This window comes from Oncorhynchus gorbuscha, linkage group LG22 (assembly GCF_021184085.1).
Source record: "Oncorhynchus gorbuscha isolate QuinsamMale2020 ecotype Even-year linkage group LG22, OgorEven_v1.0, whole genome shotgun sequence".
In the NCBI taxonomy this organism is placed as follows: domain Eukaryota; kingdom Metazoa; phylum Chordata; class Actinopteri; order Salmoniformes; family Salmonidae; genus Oncorhynchus; species Oncorhynchus gorbuscha.
In genome coordinates this window covers 37,277,055-37,297,843 of record NC_060194.1, presented here as the reverse complement: position 1 = coordinate 37,297,843, position 20,789 = coordinate 37,277,055, and the positions used below count along the sequence as shown (strand labels likewise).

Here is a 20,789-nt window from a genome sequence, read left to right as displayed (position 1 = left end):
GGTTGAGGGCGGAGGAGTTACCGTACCAGGCGGTGATACAGCCCGCCAGGATGCTCTCGATTGTGCATCTGTAGAAGTTTGTGAGTGCTTTTGGTGACAAGCCGAATTTCTTCAGCCTCCTGAGGTTGAATAGGCGCTGCTGCGCCTTCTTCTCGACGCTGTCAGTGTGAGTGGACCAATTCAGTTTGTCTGTGATGTGTATGCCGAGGAACTTAAAACTAGCTACCCTCTCCACTACTGTTCCATCGATGTGGATAGGGGGGTGTTCCCTCTGCTGTTTCCTGAAGTCCACAATCATCTCCTTAGTTTTGTTGACGTTGAGTGTGAGGTTATTTTCCTGACACCACACTCCGAGTGCCCTCACCTCCTCCCTGTAGGCCGTCTCGTCATTGTTGGTAATCAAGCCTACCACTGTTGTGTCGTCCGCAAACTTGATGATTGAGTTGGAGGCGTGCGTGGCCACGCAGTCGTGGGTGAACAGGGAGTACAGGAGAGGGCTCAGAACGCACCCTTGTGGGGCCCCCGTGTTGAGGATCAGCGGGGAGGAGATGTTGTTGCCTACCCTCACCACCTGGAGGCGGCCCGTCAGGAAGTCCAGTACCCAGTTGCACAGGGCGGGGTCGAGACCCAGGGTCTCGAGCTTGATGACGAGCTTGGAGGGTACTATGGTGTTGAATGCCGAGCTGTAGTCGATGAACAGCATTCTCACATAGGTATTCCTCTTGTCCAGGTGGGTTAGGGCAGTGTGCAGTGTGGTTGAGATTGCATCGTCTGTGGACCTATTTGGGCGGTAAGCAAATTGGAGTGGGTCTAGGGTGTCAGGTAGGGTGGAGGTGATATGGTCCTTGACTAGTCTCTCAAAGCACTTCATGATGACGGAAGTGAGTGCTACGGGGCGGTAGTCGTTTAGCTCAGTTACCTTAGCTTTCTTGGGAACAGGAACAATGGTGGCCCTCTTGAAGCATGTGGGAACAGCAGACTGGTATAGGGATTGATTGAATATGTCCGTAAACACACCGGCCAGCTGGTCTGCGCATGCTCTGAGGGCGCGGCTGGGGATGCCGTCTGGGCCTGCAGCCTTGCGAGGGTTAACACGTTTAAATGTCTTACTCACCTCGGCTGCAGTGAAGGAGAGACCGCATGTTTCCGTTGCAGGCCGTGTCAGTGGTACTGTATTGTCCTCAAAGCGGGCAAAAAAGTTATTTAGTCTGCCTGGGAGCAAGACATCCTGGTCCGTGACTGGGCTGGATTTCATCTTGTAGTCCGTGATTGACTGTAGACCCTGCCACATGCCTCTTGTGTCTGAGCCATTGAATTGAGTTACAAACAACACAGATTAACAATCAAAAAAACACAATCGGTTGGGCCACCTTGTGCTCCGGCGCCATCAGGCTTTTCTGTGTGTTTGGGGACTAGTGGGATCATGCTGTTCTGTGTGTTTGGGGACTAGTAGGATCATGCTATTCTGTGTGTTTGGGGACTAGTGGGATCATGCTGTTCTGTGTGTTTGGTGACTAGGGGTGTGTCTGGACATCAGGCTATTCTGTGTGTTTGGGGACTACTGGGATCATGCTGTTCTGTGAGTTTGGGTACTAGTGGGATCATGCTATTCTGTGTGTTTGGGGACTAGGGGTGTGTCTGGACATCAGGCTATTCTGTGTGTTTGGGGACTAGTGGGATGATGCTGTTCTGTGTGTTTGGGGACGAGTGGGATCATGCTGTTCTGTGTGTTTGGGGACTAGTGGTGTGTCTGGACATCATGCTGTTCTGTGTGTTTGGGGACTAGATGTGTGTCTGGACATCATGCTGTTCTGTGTGTTTGGGGACTAGTGGTGTGTCTGGACATCATGCTGTTCTGTGTGTTTGGGGACTAGATGTGTGTCTGGACATCATGCTGTTCTGTGTGTTTGGGGACTAGTGGTGTGTCTGGACATCATGCTGTTCTGTGTGTTTGGGGACTAGTGGTGTGTCTGGACATCATGCTGTTTTGTGTGTTTGGGGACTAGATGTGTGTCTGGACATCATGCTGTTTTGTGTGTTTGGGGACTAGTTGTGTGTCTGGACATCATGCTGTTCTGTGTGTTTGGGGACTAGATGTGTGTCTGGACATCATGCTGTTTTGTGTGTTTGGGGACTAGTTGTGTGTCTGGACATCATGCTGTTTTGTGTGTTTGGGGACTAGTTGTGTGTCTGGACATCATGCTGTTCTGTGTGTTTGGGGACTAGTTGTGTGTCTGGACATCATGCTGTTTTGTGTGTTTGGGGACTAGTTGTGTGTCTGGACATCATGCTGTTCTGTGTGTTTGGGGACTAGATGTGTGTCTGGACATCATGCTGTTCTGTGTGTTTGGGGACTAGTGGTGTGTCTGGACATCATGCTGTTCTGTGTGTTTGGGGACTAGTGGTGTGTCTGGACATCATGCTGTTCTGTGTGTTTGGGGACTAGATGTGTGTCTGCTCCACTTGCCCCTCTCATCTCTCTCAGCTGAAGTGTTAACATCTGAACCGGTGTTAAATGCTGAATACTGTGTGAGTTTGGGGACCCAGGGCCAACAAATGAGCACAGTGGGGCGGTGTGTGTGTGTGTGTGTGTGTGTGTGTGTGTGTGTGTGTGTGTGTGTGTGTGTGTGTGTGTGTGTGTGTGTGTGTGTGTGTGTGTGTGTGTGTGTGTGTGTGTGTGTGTGTGTGTGTGTGTGTGTGTGTGTGTGTGTGTGTGTGTGTGTGTGTGTGTGTGTGTGTGTGTGTGTGTGTGTGTGTGTGTGTGTGTGTGTGTGTGTGTGTGTGTGTGTGTGTGTGCGTGTGCAGGTGGTGGAACCAGCTGTCAAACTGACCCACAGCTCACTAATGAGTAGGACCAGACAGAAACTGTAGGGAAGTTTTCTCAGCAATATTTTCACTGCCTTGTAGCTCTGTTGGGTCTGATTTGAGTTAAATTTCCATATGTATGATGTGCAAATGTTTTTATTGGGATATAATGACATTATGTCCCCAGCTGGCTGCACTCATTTTTGTTTGTTTTTGTCTTTATTTAACTAGGCAAGTCAGTCTTTGGGCTTAGATCCCGCTAACGGGATCGATATGACAACAGCCAGTGAAAGTGCAGGGCGCCAAATTCAATACAACAGAAATCCCATAATTAAAATTCCTCAAACATACAAGTATTTTACACCATTTCAAAGATACACTTCTTGTTTATCCCACCACAGTGTCTGATTTCAAAAACGCTTTACAGCTAAAGCAAACCAAACGATTATGTCAGAGGTCAGAGCCAAGTCACAGAAAAACACAGCCATTTTTCCAGCCAAAGAGAGGAGTCATAAAAAGCACAAATAGAGATAAATTAATCACTAACCTTTGCAGAGAGCCAAATCAATTTACAGAAATACTCATAATAAACATTGCTAAAAGATACAACTAATATGAACGGAATTATAGATACACTTCTCCTTAATGCAACCGCTGTGTCAGATTTATTTTTTAAATTATGGAAAAGCACACCATGCTATGATCTGAGTACGGCCAAAACAACCCAAACAGATATCCGCCATGTTGTGTAGTCAACAGAAGTCAGAAATAGCATTATAAATATTCACTTACCTTTGATGATCTTCATCAGAATACACTCCCAGGAATCCCAGTTCCACAATAAAGGTTTGTTTTGTTTGATAATGTTCATTATTTATGTCCAAATACCTCCTTTTGTTAGCGCGTTCAGTTCACAAATCCAAATTCATGACGTGTGATCACTAGGAGCAGACAAAAAGTCAAAAAGTTCCGTTACAGTCTGTAGAAACATGTCAAACGATGTATAGAGTCAATCTTTAGGATGTTTTTAACATAAATCCTCAATAATGTTCCCACCGGAGAATTCCTTTGTCTTCAGAAATGCAATGGAACAGAGCTCGCTCTCACCTGAACGAGCGTGGCCAGCTCGTGGCTCTCTGGCAGACCTCTGACTCATTCCCCTCTCATTCGCCCCCACTTCACAGTAGAAGCATCAAACAAGGTTCTAAAGACTGTTGACATGTAGCGGAAGCCTTTGGAAGTGCAATATGACCAATATCCCACTGTATCTTCGATAGGCAATTAGTTGAAAACCTACAAACCTCAGATATTCCACTTACTGGTTTTTGCCTGCCATATGAGCTCTGTTATACTCACAGACATCATTCAAACTGTTTTAGAAACTTCAGAGTGTTTCCTATCCAAATAATATGCATATATTAGCTTCTGAGTAGGAGGCAGTTTACTCTGGGCACCTTATTCATCCAAGCTACTCAATACTGCCCCCAGCCATAAGAAGTATTAAGAACAAAATGACAGCCTAGTGGGTTAAATGCCTGTTCAGGGGTAGAAGGACAGATTTGTACCTTGTCAGCTTGGGGATTTGAACTTGCAACTTTTTGGTTACTAGTCCAACACTCTAACCACTAGGCTACCCTGCCGCCCGTTAACAGGCCTAACAGGCCATTGTGCGCAAATGAACTCAATCTTATGGACAATGTCAAATGGGATATAGCGAAGCGCCTGATTGAGTTGGGTGCGCAATTACGCAGTTACTTTCCCGAAACGGATGACACAAACAACTGGATTCGTTATCCCTTTCATGCCCTGTCTCAGTCCACTTACCGATATCTGAACAAGAGCCTCAAAATTGCAACAAGGGTTTCTGTGAAAATTGAATTTAATCAGAAGCCACTGCCAGATTTCTGGACTAGGCTGCACTCAGAGTATCCTGCCTTTGCAAATTGCACTGTTAAGACACTGATGCCCTTTACAACCATGTAACTATGTGAGAGTGGATTCTCAGCCCTCACTAGCATGAAAACTAAATACAGGCGCAGACTGTTGGAAAATATTTAAGACTTAGACTCTCTCCAACACAACCCAACATTGCAGTTATGTGCATCCTTTCAAGCACACCCTTCTCATTAACCTGTAGTGAGTTATTCACCATTTTAAATGAACAAATAAGGTTTTATATGTAAGATGGTTAAATAAAGAGCAAAATTATTGATTATTATTATATTATTATTTGTGCCCTGGTCCTATAAGAGCTCTTTGTCACTTCCCACGAGCCGGGTTGTGACAGAACTCACACTCATTCTTATGTTTAATAAATGTATTGTAAAGTGTGTGTGCAGCGGGTTTACAATGATGTCATTGGGAAATTATGTCAAATATATCACTAGCCACTTTAAACAATGCTACCTAATATAATGTTTACATACCCTACATTATTAATCTCATATGTATACATATATACTGTACTCTATATCATCTACTGCATCTTTATGTAATACATGTATCACTAGCCACTTTAACTATGCCACTTTCTTTACATACTCATCTCATATGTATATACTGTACTCAATACCATCTACTGTATCTTGCCTATGCCGCTCTGTACCATCACTCATTCATATATCTCTATGTACATATTCTTTATCCCCCTACACTTGTGTGTATAAAACAGTAGTTTTGGAATTATTAGTTAGATTACTTGTTGGTTATTACTGCAATGTCGGAACTAGAAGCACAAGCATTTCGCTACACGCATTAACATCTGCTAACCATGTGTATGTGACAAATAAAATTTGATTTTGATTTGAAAAAACAACATTTGAGAGTGCGTTGACCCTGGTGCTAGAGGGGGTACAGCTGGAGGTTGAATGGTTGAAGGGGTACGGGACTATAAAAAGTTTCAAAAACACTGATCCAGACCCTTCAAATACAGTATTGCAGCTGGCGGGCTGTGCTTTATTTTGACAGGGGAGGGAACAGGTGTGTGTGTGTGTGTGTGTGTGTGTGTGTGTGTGTGTGTGTGTGTGTGTGTGTGTGTGTGTGTGTGTGTGTGTGTGTGTGTGTGTGTGTGTGTGTGTGTGTGTGTGTGTGTGTGTGTGTGTGTGTGTGTGTGTGTGTGTGTGTGTGTGTGTGTGTGTGTGTGTGTGTGTGTGTGTGTGTGTGTGTGTTTGTTACACAACCTGTGTGGGTTTACCAATGCCTCTGTATGGAAAGCAGGCTATTAATAGTAAATGTGGAGGATATACATTCTCTGTCTTAAGTCTCTAGGAACCTTAGAGAATATATGGCATAATGTACAGCATATAATATCATGCAGAACATGCACCTCGTAATCCTACCTCAAATTTCCTCCTCATCTAAGGAAAATGTTGATCAGGTTTGAAGTTTGTTGATATTCAGAATGCCTATACTGTAATCGAACACAAATCCGTAAATGTAATTGTTTTTTCCATGATAAGTTGACAGAAAGGGGTATAGCAATTCATTTTAGTTAGAGGAAAAGCAATATCCAGTGAGCGTTGTCTCTCATCCAAAAGTGGTGGAACTCTGCTTGCCCAAAGTTCAAACTCTGTTTATACAGTTTTTAATCATAGTTGCAATAAAATAGTATAAAGGAAATAACTATGCAAAAAGGGAATATTTTTCATCTCTTTGAGACAGAGACAGACAGACTGAGGAGAGTGTGGCTCTTCGCCCCGTGACTCAACCCCAGAACGGCGCCCAATAAACACAAACTAGAACATGTATTATTCATCTGTTTAGCTCTGCCTGAAAAACAACCAATCTTCAGAGTGCTTTTTAACATCCCTCCAGGAAAGGCCCTGTGATGTGTTATATGAACTTCTTCTTCTCATTCATCTTAAAATGCACATGTTTAAAGCAGTGCAGACTTTGGTTTAATGTCTGCTTCTTTCATGGTGTGTCACAGCTAAAAACAGCTAATATGATACGGTGAATTATCAACCCTTCAATCTTTTAAAATAGCAACCTTTAGAATTTAGAGAATATATTTACTATCTCTTAAGTGGTTCTTTTATAAGTTACTTAGTGTGGCTCTTTAACTCTACCTGTTTTATCTTCTGTTCTATCTTATTAACCCTGGGGTCTCGCTCTCTACTTCAGCAAGCCAATCATATACTGTAGCTCCCTCCACTTCAAATCTTCCCCTTGATGTAAATGACAATCAGTGCAGTCAATGTTGAACCTCCTTTGTGCGTGCGTGCGTGCGTGCGTGCGTGCGTGCGTGCGTGCGTGCGTGCGTGCGCGTGTGTGCGTGTGCGTGTGTGTGGGTGTGCACTTGTGTGGGTGTATTAGTGATGGTGAACGTTCTGGACCTTTTGGCAGGTGTCCTCTGAAATATCACTTGATGACAACATTGCGTGGGAAACTTGACAGGTTGCATCAAGGAATGTTTAAGCATCAGCTTTTCATCTCATGTTAGTGGAGAAGAAAACTAAAATGCTTTTTTTCATTTAGTCAAAGGGAATGACACATCCTACACACAGAAAGACGCACGGACAGAAACAGACACACACATTCCCACACCATGACTCATAGTGACATGAATTTGACATATCTTTCACAGGCATCGGAGGGATGGTTTTCAGGCAAAACCCTGTTGTCTCTCTGCATGGCGTCATACGTTGTGTGTTCAGTGTGTCGAGGTGAGAACAGAGCACATGCCAAGGAGGAGAGAAGGGGAGGAAACATGCATGAATTCAGACGGGATGCTTCTCACTCACGTGACTCCCAATGTCCTAGTTCTACTGCTACACTCATTGATTAATGAACAAGTGTCTTCCACCATCTTAAATATTGTCAGCAGAATAGTGTGCCTGCAATGTCATGGTGTCAGTCTAAGCTCCTGGTGACATGTCTAAGCTCTTTCATGACAGTTGTAGGGAGCATGGATTATTCTGGGTACTGAATGGCATTTTTATGACATCTTTTTAACCTTAATTTAACTAGGCAAGTCAGTTAACAATGACAGCCTACCGGGGAACAGTGGGTTAACTGCCTTGTTCAGGGGCAGAAGAACAGATTTTTACCTTGTCAGCTCGGAGATTTGAACCAGCAACCTTTCGGTTACGGGCCCAACTCTCTAACCAGTAGGCTACCTTCAGCCCCCAAAGCTCTTTCATGACAGTTGTAGGGAACATGGATTATTCAGCATACCGAACAGCATTTTTATGAGCATGTGTTGGTTGATAGGTGTTTTAAAATAACTCCATCTGTCCTCCTCTCTGCCCTCTCCCCTCTTCATCCTCTCTTCTATCTCTGTACATTCTATTATTCCTTCCACTCCTCTCTTCTACATTTGACCTCAGCTCTCCCTTCTCCTTTCTCCCTCTTTCTTTAACCTCCATCTCTTTATTTACCTTCTCTTCCCACATCTGCTCCCTTTCTACTCTCTACTCCTCTACTCCTTCTCTCTATTCCCACTCTTCTCACTAACCTATCGTCCCTCTGTCTCCCTCTCTCTATAGGTGTGTGGTAAACTGACCCGGCCTGTGATAGGCTAGGAGTCAGCACTGACCCAGCCTGTGATAGGCTAGGAGTCAGATCAGGACCACCAGGGCCATGACTGGCTCCCCGGGCATCAGTGGGCAGTCCCTGTCACCATGGCGGTGGCTGAGTCGCTGGGGGCCGGTCTTGCTGCTGGTTACCATGACAACCCTACTGCCAGGTTGTTGCCAGGCATGCCCTCCACGGTGCGAGTGCTCGGCCCAAATCCGGTCCGTCTTGTGCCAGCGGCGGCGGCTCACCGGCATCCCAGAGGGCATCCCCACGGAAACTCGCCTCCTGGACCTCAGCCGGAACCGTCTCCGCTGGGTGGAGATGGGTGACCTGGCGCCGTATCCACACCTTGAAGAAGTGGACCTGAGTGAGAACCTCATTGCCACACTGGAGCCAAATGCGTTCGCCAACCTGCAGAGCCTCCGGGTGTTACGGCTGAGGGCGAACCAGTTGAAACTTGTACCCATGGGGGCCTTCGCCAAGCTGGTCAACCTGACCACGCTGGACCTGAGTGAGAACAAGCTGGTGATTCTGTTGGACTACACCTTCCAGGACCTAAAGGGTCTGAGACACCTGGAGGTGGGAGACAACGACCTGGTCTACATCTCTCATGAGGTATTGAGCTGTTATCCATTTGATCATTCATTTTTCAAGCACTATGTTGTTCCTGATCTGTCTATAATATTTTATTGATTCTTCTATGTTTCCAAGATTGGAGCTCACAACTAATCAAATTGGATTTTGTTGTGTTTGAAGGCCTTCTCTGGCCTGCTAGGGGTGGAGGATCTGACCATTGAACGCTGCAACCTGACTTCCATCTCTGGCCAGACGCTGTCCTACCTACGCAGCCTGGTCACTTTGCGACTACGCCAGCTCAGCATCCCCGCCCTGGAGGACCATAACTTCCGTAAGCTGGCCAACCTCCGGGGGCTGGAGATCGACAACTGGCCTTACCTGGAATACATCTCCCCCCTGAGCTTCCATGGTCTGGACCTGTACTGGCTGTCCATCACCAACAGCAACATCACCTCCGTCCCCTCGTCCTCCTTCAGAAACCTGATCCACCTCACCCATCTCAACCTGTCCTACAACCCCATCACCACCCTGGAGCCTTGGGCCTTCAGGGACCTGCTGAGGCTCAAAGAGCTGATCATGGTGAACACGGGCCTGGCTACAGCGGAGCCCCATTCCCTGGGAGGCCTCAGACAGATCCGGGTCCTCAACTTCTCCTCCAACGACCTCCAGACTCTGGAGGAGGGATCGTTCCACTCTGTCAACAGCCTGGAGACGCTGCGGGTGGATGGGAACCCACTGCTGTGTGACTGCCGTTTGTTGTGGATCCTGCAGAGACGCAAGACCCTCAACTTTGACGGCAGGGTGCCTGTGTGCGCTGGGCCGGTGGAGGTGCAGGGGAACAGCCTCAGCACCTTCACCGACTCAGCGCTCTTTGATCACTTCACCTGCCAGAAGCCCAAGATACGAAACCGCAAGCTTCAACAGGTAAGAGTTGTTATCCCACTTTGCAGTACGTGTAAGCATAGTGTAACTACAGTGTAGGTACACATTGATATGTAGTATTACAGCTTCGATGCCTGTTTCAGTTTTGTACATAATGCTTAATTCATTCATTCATTCCACCAAGGTGACAGCTCGTGAGGGCCAGCCAGTGAGTTTCCTCTGCAGTGCCGTGGGAGAGCCCGCCCCCAACATCATGTGGATCTCCCCTCAGCGCAGACTAATCACAGCCAAGAGCAATGGTCGCATCACCGTCCTCCCAGGAGGGACGTTGGAGATCCGCTATGCTCAGGTCACCGACAGCGGCACCTACATGTGCATCGCCAGCAATGCCGGGGGCAATGACACTTACTTTGCGATGCTCACGGTTCGGGGCGCGCCGCTGGATGCCTCGTCGGCCTTCTTCGCCAACCGCTCGATGTATGGCGGCGAGTTCTTCAACGACACAAACCTGAATAGCACTCGCGTCTTCCTCAAGTTCACCCTGGACCTGACCACCATACTGGTCTCCACAGCGATGGGCTGCATCACCTTCCTGGGCGTGGTGCTTTTCTGTTTCCTGTTGTTGTTTGCATGGAGCCGGGGGCGGGGCCAGCGTAAGAACAACTTCACCGTCGAGACCCCTTTCCGGAAGGCCGAGGGACCGGCGGCGGTGGGTGGCGCCGGAGGTGCCCGGAAATTCAACATGAAGATGATATGATACCATGCAGCCAGGGGTCACTCGGGGGCATAAGCACATCCTGGAAACGGGGGAGGCATAAGCACATCCTGGAAACGTGTTTAACAAGACACACACATCGCTGAATCGCAGAGTAAAGAAAGAAATCAAAATAAAATGCATACAATATTCACACATGGTTGGTATTCACCAGGACCAGATTCAGTTTGAGTGGAAAAACATGATGACCTTTGACCTCACGGCCTCCTACTGGTTTTACTCAGCTCCTGGTACAACGTTCCGTTTATATTTCGAACAAATATAACATTGTCATTAACCAGGTTTCCATCCAACCCATTTATACGAGTAAAGTACATGTCGGATAAAATATGTCATGCCAGGCCTGGAAACATTTGTTGCTTTCAAACCTTCCAAATGTCTACAAAAATAAATAAATACGCTAGAGGTGGGATCTTTTGTGTCTGAGTCACGCGATGACATGGTGTGTGGTCCTCCCAGTACTACTCGTCAGGAAAGAACGCAGTTTATTAGGCTACAGATTAAATGAATTATAAATGATGATGAACTTCACAGGGTGGTATCTGCGTGCTGTTGGCTACACAGCAAGAACCAATAGACGCTATATAACGCTCATTCTTCAGGATGAGAAAACCATCATTAGAGTTACAAATGCGATGGAAAACATGGGAATTTAACTGCAAACGTTGTTTTTATGTGCGCTACTTCATCACGCACAGCTTTTTATCCTCAACAAGTACATTTGATGGAAACACCTCTCTGGTGAGAAAATGCACGTATTATTTTTATGCAGATCTTAGAATATTCGCTTGAAAATCTGTCGCCAATTGGATGTAAACCTAGCTACTGAGCTTGATAAGGGGAGGTCAATTAGATCACTAAAGGTGTATTTTGGAGAGAAAAAAATATAACATTACCATTTAGCTTGATAAGAATTATAGAAGTTAAGAATTTAGTGTGATCTCTTATTGGGTGATTACTGTGCTGTGGAATGATCATAGTTATGCCTCTCTTCCTGGAAGCTATGCACTTGTAGTGGTCATTGCACACAGGGCATAGTTCTGACTAGGGGGAGTACAGCCATGATGGTTAGTTATGGTTAGATAAAGTTAGTCTAAGTTATGGTTAGATAAAACGCTCTCCTAATCTGCTATAAAAAGTTATTTCTGGTTGTATCTGTAGTCCCATTCATCATAGCCCATGGAGAGACAGCATGTAAGTACTGCAATTTAGAGTATGTTGTATAGCAATAAGATTACAATATTGAATAAAAACAAGCCATTTTTGTAAGACATTTGGGATATGATTTCAATTGTCACATTTATAAGACATCATCAAGGCCCCTCCAGATAAACACATGAAACCTATTTCAATCATTTGACCTAATAACATTTATGGGGAGAAAATATCAGAAGACACTTTGGCCGATCTGTTTTTGAATACCACATCATATACACATCAAAATAAAGTATATTCTGAAAATTTAAATTGGGCCCACTTCACTTTCAGAAGTGACCGTTTGCGACGAGGTTGGCTGTGTGAGTTGGACCAAGCGCACTGGCTGACGGTTGCCATGACGGCCTGACGCCCCAAGGGTTTGTTTGGAAAGCCAAGCCCAGCGAACATGAGGCCACATGGTAACCATGACAACCAACACAGCCCAGGGCAGGGGGGAGATGTGGGGACTGTGGGACGAGTGGAGAGGGAGTATGTCCATGCCTCCTCTTTCCAACCTTCCAATAATAGTACTACCCTACCACTGCCAGTAGGGAGGAATGTGGGAAGAGAAAGGTGGATGGGAGGAGCCTAGGCCTCACCTCTCTAACTTCCCTCTTACACTGCTCTCTCCTACTGCCATGGGCTGAGCTGGGAAAAGAACTGACCTCCACAGAGCTGCCAGGGGGAGCAGCCTGGAAGTCAGAACACACTCAGAGTCATATACTGTACTGTACAGAACAGACTCACCTTCTCAAAGGCTCTCACTCAGAGTCATATACTGTACTGTACATAACAGACTCACCTTCACAAAGGCTCTCACTCAGAGTCATATACTGTACTGTACATAACAGACTCACCTTCACAAAGCTTCTCACTGAGAGTCATATACTGTACTGTACAGAACAGACTCATTTACACATGCATTGGACCTTTTTTCAGGTGAACACAAAGTCATATACAGGCGAAACGCACACACACAGACACCTATACTACAGATCTATAATAAATAGAACTGCACATCACACTATTACCACTCACAACACTACAGATCTATAATAACTAGAACTGCACATCATACTATTACCACTCACAACACTACAGATCTATAATAACTAGAACTGCACATCACACTATTACCACTCACAACACTACAGATCTATAATAACTAGAACTGCACATCACACTATTACCACTCACAACACTACAGATCTATAATAACTAGAACTGCACATCATACTATAACCACTCACAACACTACAGATCTATAATAACTAGAACTGCACATCACATTATTACCACTCACAGCACTACAGATCTATAATAACTAAAACTGCACATCACACTATTACCACTCACAACACTACAGATCTATAATAACTAGAACTGCACATCACACTATTACCACTCACAACACTACAGATCTATAATAACTAGAACTACACATCACACTATTACCACTCACAACACTACAGATCTATAATAACTAGAACTGCATATCACACTATTACCACTCACAACACTACAGATCTATAATAACTAGAACTGCACATCACATTATTACCACTCACAACACTACAGATCTATAATAACTAGCACTACACATCACACTATTACCACTCACAACACTACAGATCTATAATAACTAGAACTGCACATCACACTATTACCACTCACAACACTACAGATCTATAATAACTAGAGCAGCACATCACACTATTACCACTCACAACACTACAGATCTATAATAACTAGAACTGCACATCACACTATTACCACTCACAACACTACAGATCTATAATAACTAGAACTGCACATCACACTATTACCACTCACAACACTACAGATCTATAATAACTAGAACTGCACATCACACTATAACCACTCACAACACTACAGATCTATAATAACTAGAACTGCATCCACAAACAACCACTCTTCTCTTTCTCTGAGACGGCCAGTGCGCAAATGTCTGTGCCCCCCCCCTAGCCCAGTGCATCCCCCGTCCCCACTTGGTCCTCCAATGGGAGGGATCCTTGGCTGGAGACCGATAACGAAAAATGTAAATGAAGTCATGTGAACCCTGCCCACGCATGTGCATCGTATAGAGGAGAGTACGGTGGTATTTATTACGACATGCTCTGTTCTCATTCCTTTAGTAGCCTCTTTTTTGCGTTACCTCAGTTGATGCTCTCTGTAAACCATTTACCATCAACCGTTTGGACTCTGTGGCATCCAACAGTGAGATTAGTCCTGTTCTCAACACCTAGAGGAGCTTCCATTCATTCCACAGGTGTGTGTGTGTGTGTGTGTGTGTGTGTGTGTGTGTGTGTGTGTGTGTGTGTGTGTGTGTGTGTGTGTGTGTGTGTGTGTGTGTGTGTGTGTGTGTGTGTGTGTGTGTGTGTGTGTGTGTGTGTGTGTGTGTGTGTGTGTGTGTGTGTGTGTGTGTGTGTGTGTGTGTGTGTGCGTGCGTGCGTGCGTGTGTGGAGGGTTAACTATCTGCCATGATGTAAATGTTTAGGAAATTAGAAAGAGCTTTGTGTAGGACACAAGTTCACATTGCTTTCAAATCAGATGAATTCTGAAGGCTCTGAAATCATCCTCCAGTACATCTGTAGAACAAGCCGACTGTGTGATGATAAATAGTTCTGTATTTATTAAAGTTTAATGAGGCTGAATGGAAATAGATTAGGAAATTGGCCTGGTTTTCTTTCTGCCAGAAGAGACATGTGAGAATTCATCTTTGTGCCCATTGCTCCGGTCTTGAGAACAAAAGTAATAACTCACTGGATGTTTCCCATTCCATTCTCGTGGTTTTCCAATATTCCCATTTTTGGGAACGTCTGTTGTGGTTGTTGATGGTGTGATGGTGTAAACGTCAATCACAGATGTAGGGATTAGATAGAGGTATTTCATTTTGTTATCTTTCCCTCCTTCTTCATCAGTTCTTTCCCAGACCTCGTTGTCCCCATTCACAGTAACTAGGCTGCAGTGTGGTTGTGTGGTAGTTGACACCTGTTCTATGTGGTCGGTGATTCGATGTTGTCGTGTTTTGAGTTATTGCTCTGAGTAATAATATCAACCATGGTGCAGGGACTTGTGCAACTGAAATAATGGTAAGGGGTGACCCAGGTTCTCTTAAACTTTGGTTCCTCTCTGGGAACCCTCCTACCCCAGATTCTAGATTAGAACCTTCCATTCTAACTGCGCACTGCATTCTGGGATATATATCTGGGTAACAGAAACCTTTAGACTGTTTGTAACGCCACTACCAAAATTATGTCTGAGTCACTAAACCCACAAGAGTAAAGATGGGAAATACTGTTCAAACACTCCAGGAATCTGGTCTGAACTGAAAACATTCTGTACTGATCCTAGACCAAAGCACATCTCTAGCTAGCCTCCTGTTAATTGAATATTGTTGAGGGGGAATTTTATTTTTCTCGCCCTGGGAGGTATTGCTATGCTGTCCAGGTTTGAAGATAAGCATTTGCATACATATGAAATCCATTCGACCTTCAGGGGTCCTTGACTGTACGAGGAAGTAGAGTTGTAGTGTACTTCATTTGGTACACTTCAAATAGAGAGCCCTTTGAACTTATCTCAACCTGCTCTATCTCCATCCCTCTACCTCTCCACCTGAACTAGAGCACCTGTTTCCTAGGTTACCACTTGATTTAACCCTTTGCAGAGCGTGCTGCACATTCTAATTATTTCTAATGGGTGACGTTCAAATGAAGGACTGCCGATTAGTTTGTCTATTCAACTGACTAGAGCACTGAGAATTCATTGTTCTAGACTGGCAGTCCTCGTTGCCTTTTATGTTTCTGGGGGAGACTAGAATGGGAGACATCAGAGTGACTGAGCGAGTGTCTCGTCTCGAGAAAGTCTTGAGAAACTAGGCTGAGCGCTCCCCTGCCTCCCTCCCCCAGTTTGTCCTTGCCCTGCAGAGTGTGTGCATGTGTGCGTGTGTGTGTGTGCATGAGAGACAGAGAGGCGAGACGTCCCATTTTCAGCAGCCCCTGTTGTAGGGTATACCCCCATAGGAAACCCCTCTAAGCTTGGCCCAGAGAATACACGGATGATAATCAAACTAAAACCAGACTCAGATAAAAGGGGGATCATTAGCAGCTACAACGTTTGAATAATTTAATATTTTTGAAGTGCGTGTCTCTACTTTACACCAAGGTTAGGGAAAGCAGCGGGTTTCTGCCCTTGATTTCGGTGGCATTAATTTCCCCCAGCCCATTATTAAAACATCAAAGGAATTAGATTTGTAGTGTGTCCTTATTTGGGCCAACATAAAGTAGGATAGGAGTGTATTTTAACCACTCACCTCACACAATTTTAATGTTACCATTGCCCTTAGCTTCAATCAACCTGTCGACTGCATTTTCAAAGGATTTGTTAGACTCCTGTCATTCCAGATATCATTGAACTAATTGGGCTCGATGAGGATGACATATGATAGAGTGAAACAGATAGAAGGAGAGAAGCACAACTGGTTGGTTGAGCATTTGGGCTTCACATGTTAATTCCTCCCACCCTTTTCTTTACATTATAGTGAGCCATGTTCTCCAGAGACTCAATTATTTGTTATGGTCTCTATTTCCTTGGGTCACCTTACCAGGACACAGGGTTCAAATGATCTACTCCCTTAAGAAATAAAGACCCACTATTTTTAAGGAACCCACAATAGTCCGTATGTATTCGAAACTCTGATATTTAACCCTGAAGGTTACAGCAACGTTGAGATTCCTTCTGTATTGAAAAGCGCTGTATAAAATGTATCTATTATTACTATCATCATTATTTCCATCAATAAAGGCTGGCGGGTCTTGAGAAGAACACTGCTGTGGACAGTAACCCCACTTTCAGTATGGTCATACTGACCCCTGGTGGTGAAATGTGGCATAGCATATTACATGTGTTGACCACGTTCACAAACTAGCGTTATTGATGGGAGCATTTCTGCCTGCACTGGATCTCAGATGATTACCCATGACCAAACACCATCATGGAAAACCAATTGACTGTTAGCTTGGCAAGTCAGTATTTTACTGGTTTGATATCTGACTGATAAAACATTCATCCAATTTAGCGTTGGGTATTTGCCATCATAGCTGTGATTCTAAGCCTGTAGACCTGAGAGAGATATATAGATGAAGCACAGATGCTGCATTGGCTCCATTGACTGATGCTGCATTGGCTCCATTGACTGATGCTGCATTGGCTCCATTGACTGATGCTGCATTGGCTCCATTGACTGATGCTGCATTGGCTCCATTGACTGTAGCTCCGACTGTCTGTTAGTGTTTAAAAAGTTCAACACTTTTCTGACCCCCTCGGGTTCCAATAGTAACAATAGAAAATATGAATAACCATTTCTATATATAACACTGTATTACACTTTCTGTAAGACTGGTAACTCCTCTGAAGAGATGGATCATTTCTTTTTCAAGCAAAACTTGTTTTTGTTTTTTTGTGAGTTTAGCAGGTTCTATGCATGCCTTTAATATACCTGGTCTTGCCATCCACTGAATTGCATCTATAGGGAGAGAAATGTGTGCCATAGATGCTAGCCATAGGACTGGGTGTAACCAACTGCCATAAAAAAACAGACTCCTGTCCTCAGCAGCCAATACTCCCCTGTAGCTGAATATGGAGAGACTTTTTCTTCTAATGATTTCGATCTCATCGTACATCTGAGCATGTATACTTTGTGTATCTTGAAAGGTTTTCTATTTTGTAAATCAAGGACTAAAGGAATCTTTTGTTTTTGCGGGACCATTGTGGTGTTTTAACTTTCTATTCACAACTTTTTGACTTAGTCTACTTTTCATGACTCACAAATCAATGCTCTGTAAATATAGGATTCATAACTCATGACCCCCAGACAATATCAGGAGTGAGAGGAAGGATATGGCACTCCCTGACCTGGCCGTCACTCCTTCCTGGGTTTCTAATCTCCAGATTCATCAAAAAGGTGATGTCATTTTCATTTAAACGAGATGGTGCCAGGAACATACTCTCCCTCTACCAGGTCTGAGCTGACCAAGCCTCTCCCACTCATAACAAAAGGTGAAATATGGAACGAATTCTCTCTGTACAACAACAGTCAATCTCCCACCATGGGACCATAGAGATTCCTGACATTCTTCCCGTTTCTTGATTCTTTTCATTTGTGTAGAGACAACTCTCTGAGGTCCCACGGTGGACCTTCCCAAGCTGTCACTGGGCAACCTTATCAAAGAACCACCCTTTCAGGTTGTTGTGTGGAGCACCTTGAGACCATATGAAAAACACACACATTGTGGCTTCTCTGTTTCTCTCTATTTGTTTGTTTCATTGTAGTAAAGTCTTTATTCAACCACTGTTGAATGGTAAATGGTAACGCTTCGCTGCATCCTGACACCTCGCTATGAAATTTGGAATCTTTTAACTTTCTTCTGTGGTTTTATTTGTTGCGTTGTTGTTCTAAATAATACTGGAGAAACCTAGGAATAGGTGCCGAACCATGATGCTCCACCAACAGGCTCGTCCAGTGACACACACACACAGTTACAGGGGAAAAGTTCTAATCTCAAAATCACAATTCTAATTCAACTGGAGTCTCAAATTCAAAATGGTATTCCACTTCCTACTAAAAATAGTGCTTGAACCCTTGGCTTTGGAGGAAAGAACTGTACATATTCAATATTAGCCATATCACGTCATCTTATCTGTAGACCTCTCCTGCCATTTCTGACAGAGGAAAATGACTGTTGATTATGTGTAAAAACTGTAGGTATGGTTGTGTAGGAGATAGGAAGTCTTTGTAATATTCTAGTGTTCCATCTCCAAGGGTCCAATCCATTTCACCCAGTCAAATAGCAACTTGGTGATGACTTGTAGGAGAGGTATAATACACAGTATACACAGTGCATTCGGAAAGTTTTCAGACCCCTTCCCTTTTTCCACATTTTGTTACGTTACAGCCTTATTCTAAAATTGATTTAAAAACTGGTTTCCCCCTTATCTATCTACACACAATACCCAACAACAAAAATGCAAAAACAGGTTTTAATACATTTTTGCAAATAAATAAATAAATAACTGAAATATAAAATGTACATAAGTATTCAGACCCTTTACTCAGTACTTTATTGAAGCACCTTTGGCAACGATTACAGCCTCAAGTCTTCTTGGGTATGACACTACAAGCTTGACATACCTGTATTTGGGGAATTTCTCCCATTCTTCTCTGCAGATCCTCTCAAGCTCTGTCAGGTAGGATGGGAGTGTTGCTGTACAGATATTTTCAGGTCTCTCCAGAGATATTTGATCAGGTTCAAGTCTGGGCTCTGGCTGGGCCACTCAAGGACATTCATAGACTTGTCCCAAAGCCACTCCTGCATTGTCTTGGCTGTGTGCTTAGGGCAATTGTCCTGTTGGAAGGTGAACCTTCGCCCCAGTCTGAGGTCCTGAGCACTCTGGAACAGGTTTTCAACAAGGATCTCTCTGTACTTTGCTCCATTAATCTTTCCCTCGATCCTGACTAGACTCCCAGTCCCTGCCTCTGAAAAACATCCCCACAGCATGAGGCTGCCACCACCATGCTTCACCGTGAGGATGGTTCCAGGTTTCCTCCAGACGTGACGCTTGGCATTCAGGCCAAGAGTTCAATCTTGGTTTCATCAGACTAGAGAATCTTGTTTCTCACGGTCTGACAGTCCTTTAGGTGCCTTTTGGCAAACTCCAAGCAGCTGTCATGTGCCTTTTACTGAGGAGTGGCTTCTATCTGGCCACTCTACCATAAAGGCCTGATTGGTGGAGGGCTGCAGAGATGGTTGTCCTTCTGGAAGGTTCTCCCATCTCCAGAGAGGAACTCTGGAGCTCTGTCAGAGTGACCATCAGGTTCTTGTTCACCTCCCTGACCAAGGCCCTTCTCCCCTGATTGCTCAGTTTAACCAGGTAGCCAACTCTAGCAAGAGTCTTGGGGGTTCCAAGCTTCTTCCATTTAAGAATGTCGGAGGCCACTGTGTTCTTGGGGACGTGCAACTCTGCAGACATTTTTTGGTACACTTCCCCAGATCTGTGACTCGACACAGTCCTGTCTCGGAGCTCTAAGGACAATTCCTTGTCCTCATGACTTGGTTTTTTCTCTGAAATGCACTGTCAACTGTGGAAGCTTATATAACCAAGTGTGTGCCTTTCCAAATCATGTCCAATCAATTGAATTTACCACAGGTGGACTCCAATCAAGTTGTAGAAACATATCAAGGATTATCAATGGAAACAAGATGCACCTGACCTCAATTGCGAGTCTCATAGCAAAGGCTCTTAATACTTATGTAAATAAGGTATTTCTGTCTTTTATTTGTATTAAATTTTCAAAGATTTCAAAAAATCTGTTTTCACTTTTTCATTATGGGGTACTGTGTGTAAATTGAGGGGGAAAAAAACATTGAATCCATTTTAGAATAAGGCTGTAATGTAACAAAATATGGGAAAAGCCAAGGGGTCTGAATACTTTCCGAATGCACTGAAACTCTCAAGTATCTGGGGTCTTTTTTATTTGTATAAGTGTTTTATACTGTCTGTCTTGTGAAAGAGGAACTCTTTTTGTCATAAAAGCATGTTGTTACACTGTTACATCAGTCTCCTCTCTCTTTTTCGCATGTGACTCAATATGAATTCACACTAACACACGCAATATGGCTGATCATTCTGGTAGTTTGCCACTAGAGGGTACAGATGGAGGATCTCAATTTGAACCAGTTTGTTACAGCAGTAAAATAATCCTGCAGCAACAGGACATTTTAATTATTATGTGGATTATAATAAATATACATTTTTGTAGGGGTGATACATTTTTTGTTAGGGCAAATGAAGTTTGAAATTTCAAAGTGGAAATTACAAACTTTATAAGCCTTTTTTAAACTCATACACTACAAGGAAAATTCTCTGCAACAAAAGAGTGATCAAATTAAGATCCTACATTTGTATAGTATTATTATAGGATAAGGCCCTGTATCCTCTATATGTGCATCTAAATTCT

General features: G+C 44.1%; 1 protein-coding gene across 1 annotated transcript in view; it reads left to right on the top strand.

The window, feature by feature from the left end:
- LOC124010084 (leucine-rich repeat and immunoglobulin-like domain-containing nogo receptor-interacting protein 3) overlaps window positions 1–14,113 on the top strand; it is a 113,603-nt gene extending 99,490 nt beyond the window's left edge. Inside the window, exons 2-4 of the mRNA XM_046322428.1 lie at window positions 8,292–8,937; window positions 9,079–9,822; window positions 9,965–14,113. Coding sequence (XP_046178384.1) covers window positions 8,386–8,937; window positions 9,079–9,822; window positions 9,965–10,537 — 1,869 coding nt within the window. The 5' untranslated portion in view covers window positions 8,292–8,385 and the 3' untranslated portion in view covers window positions 10,538–14,113. The remainder of the gene's footprint in view (window positions 1–8,291; window positions 8,938–9,078; window positions 9,823–9,964) is intronic.
- The last annotated feature ends 6,676 nt before the right edge of the window (window positions 14,114–20,789 follow it).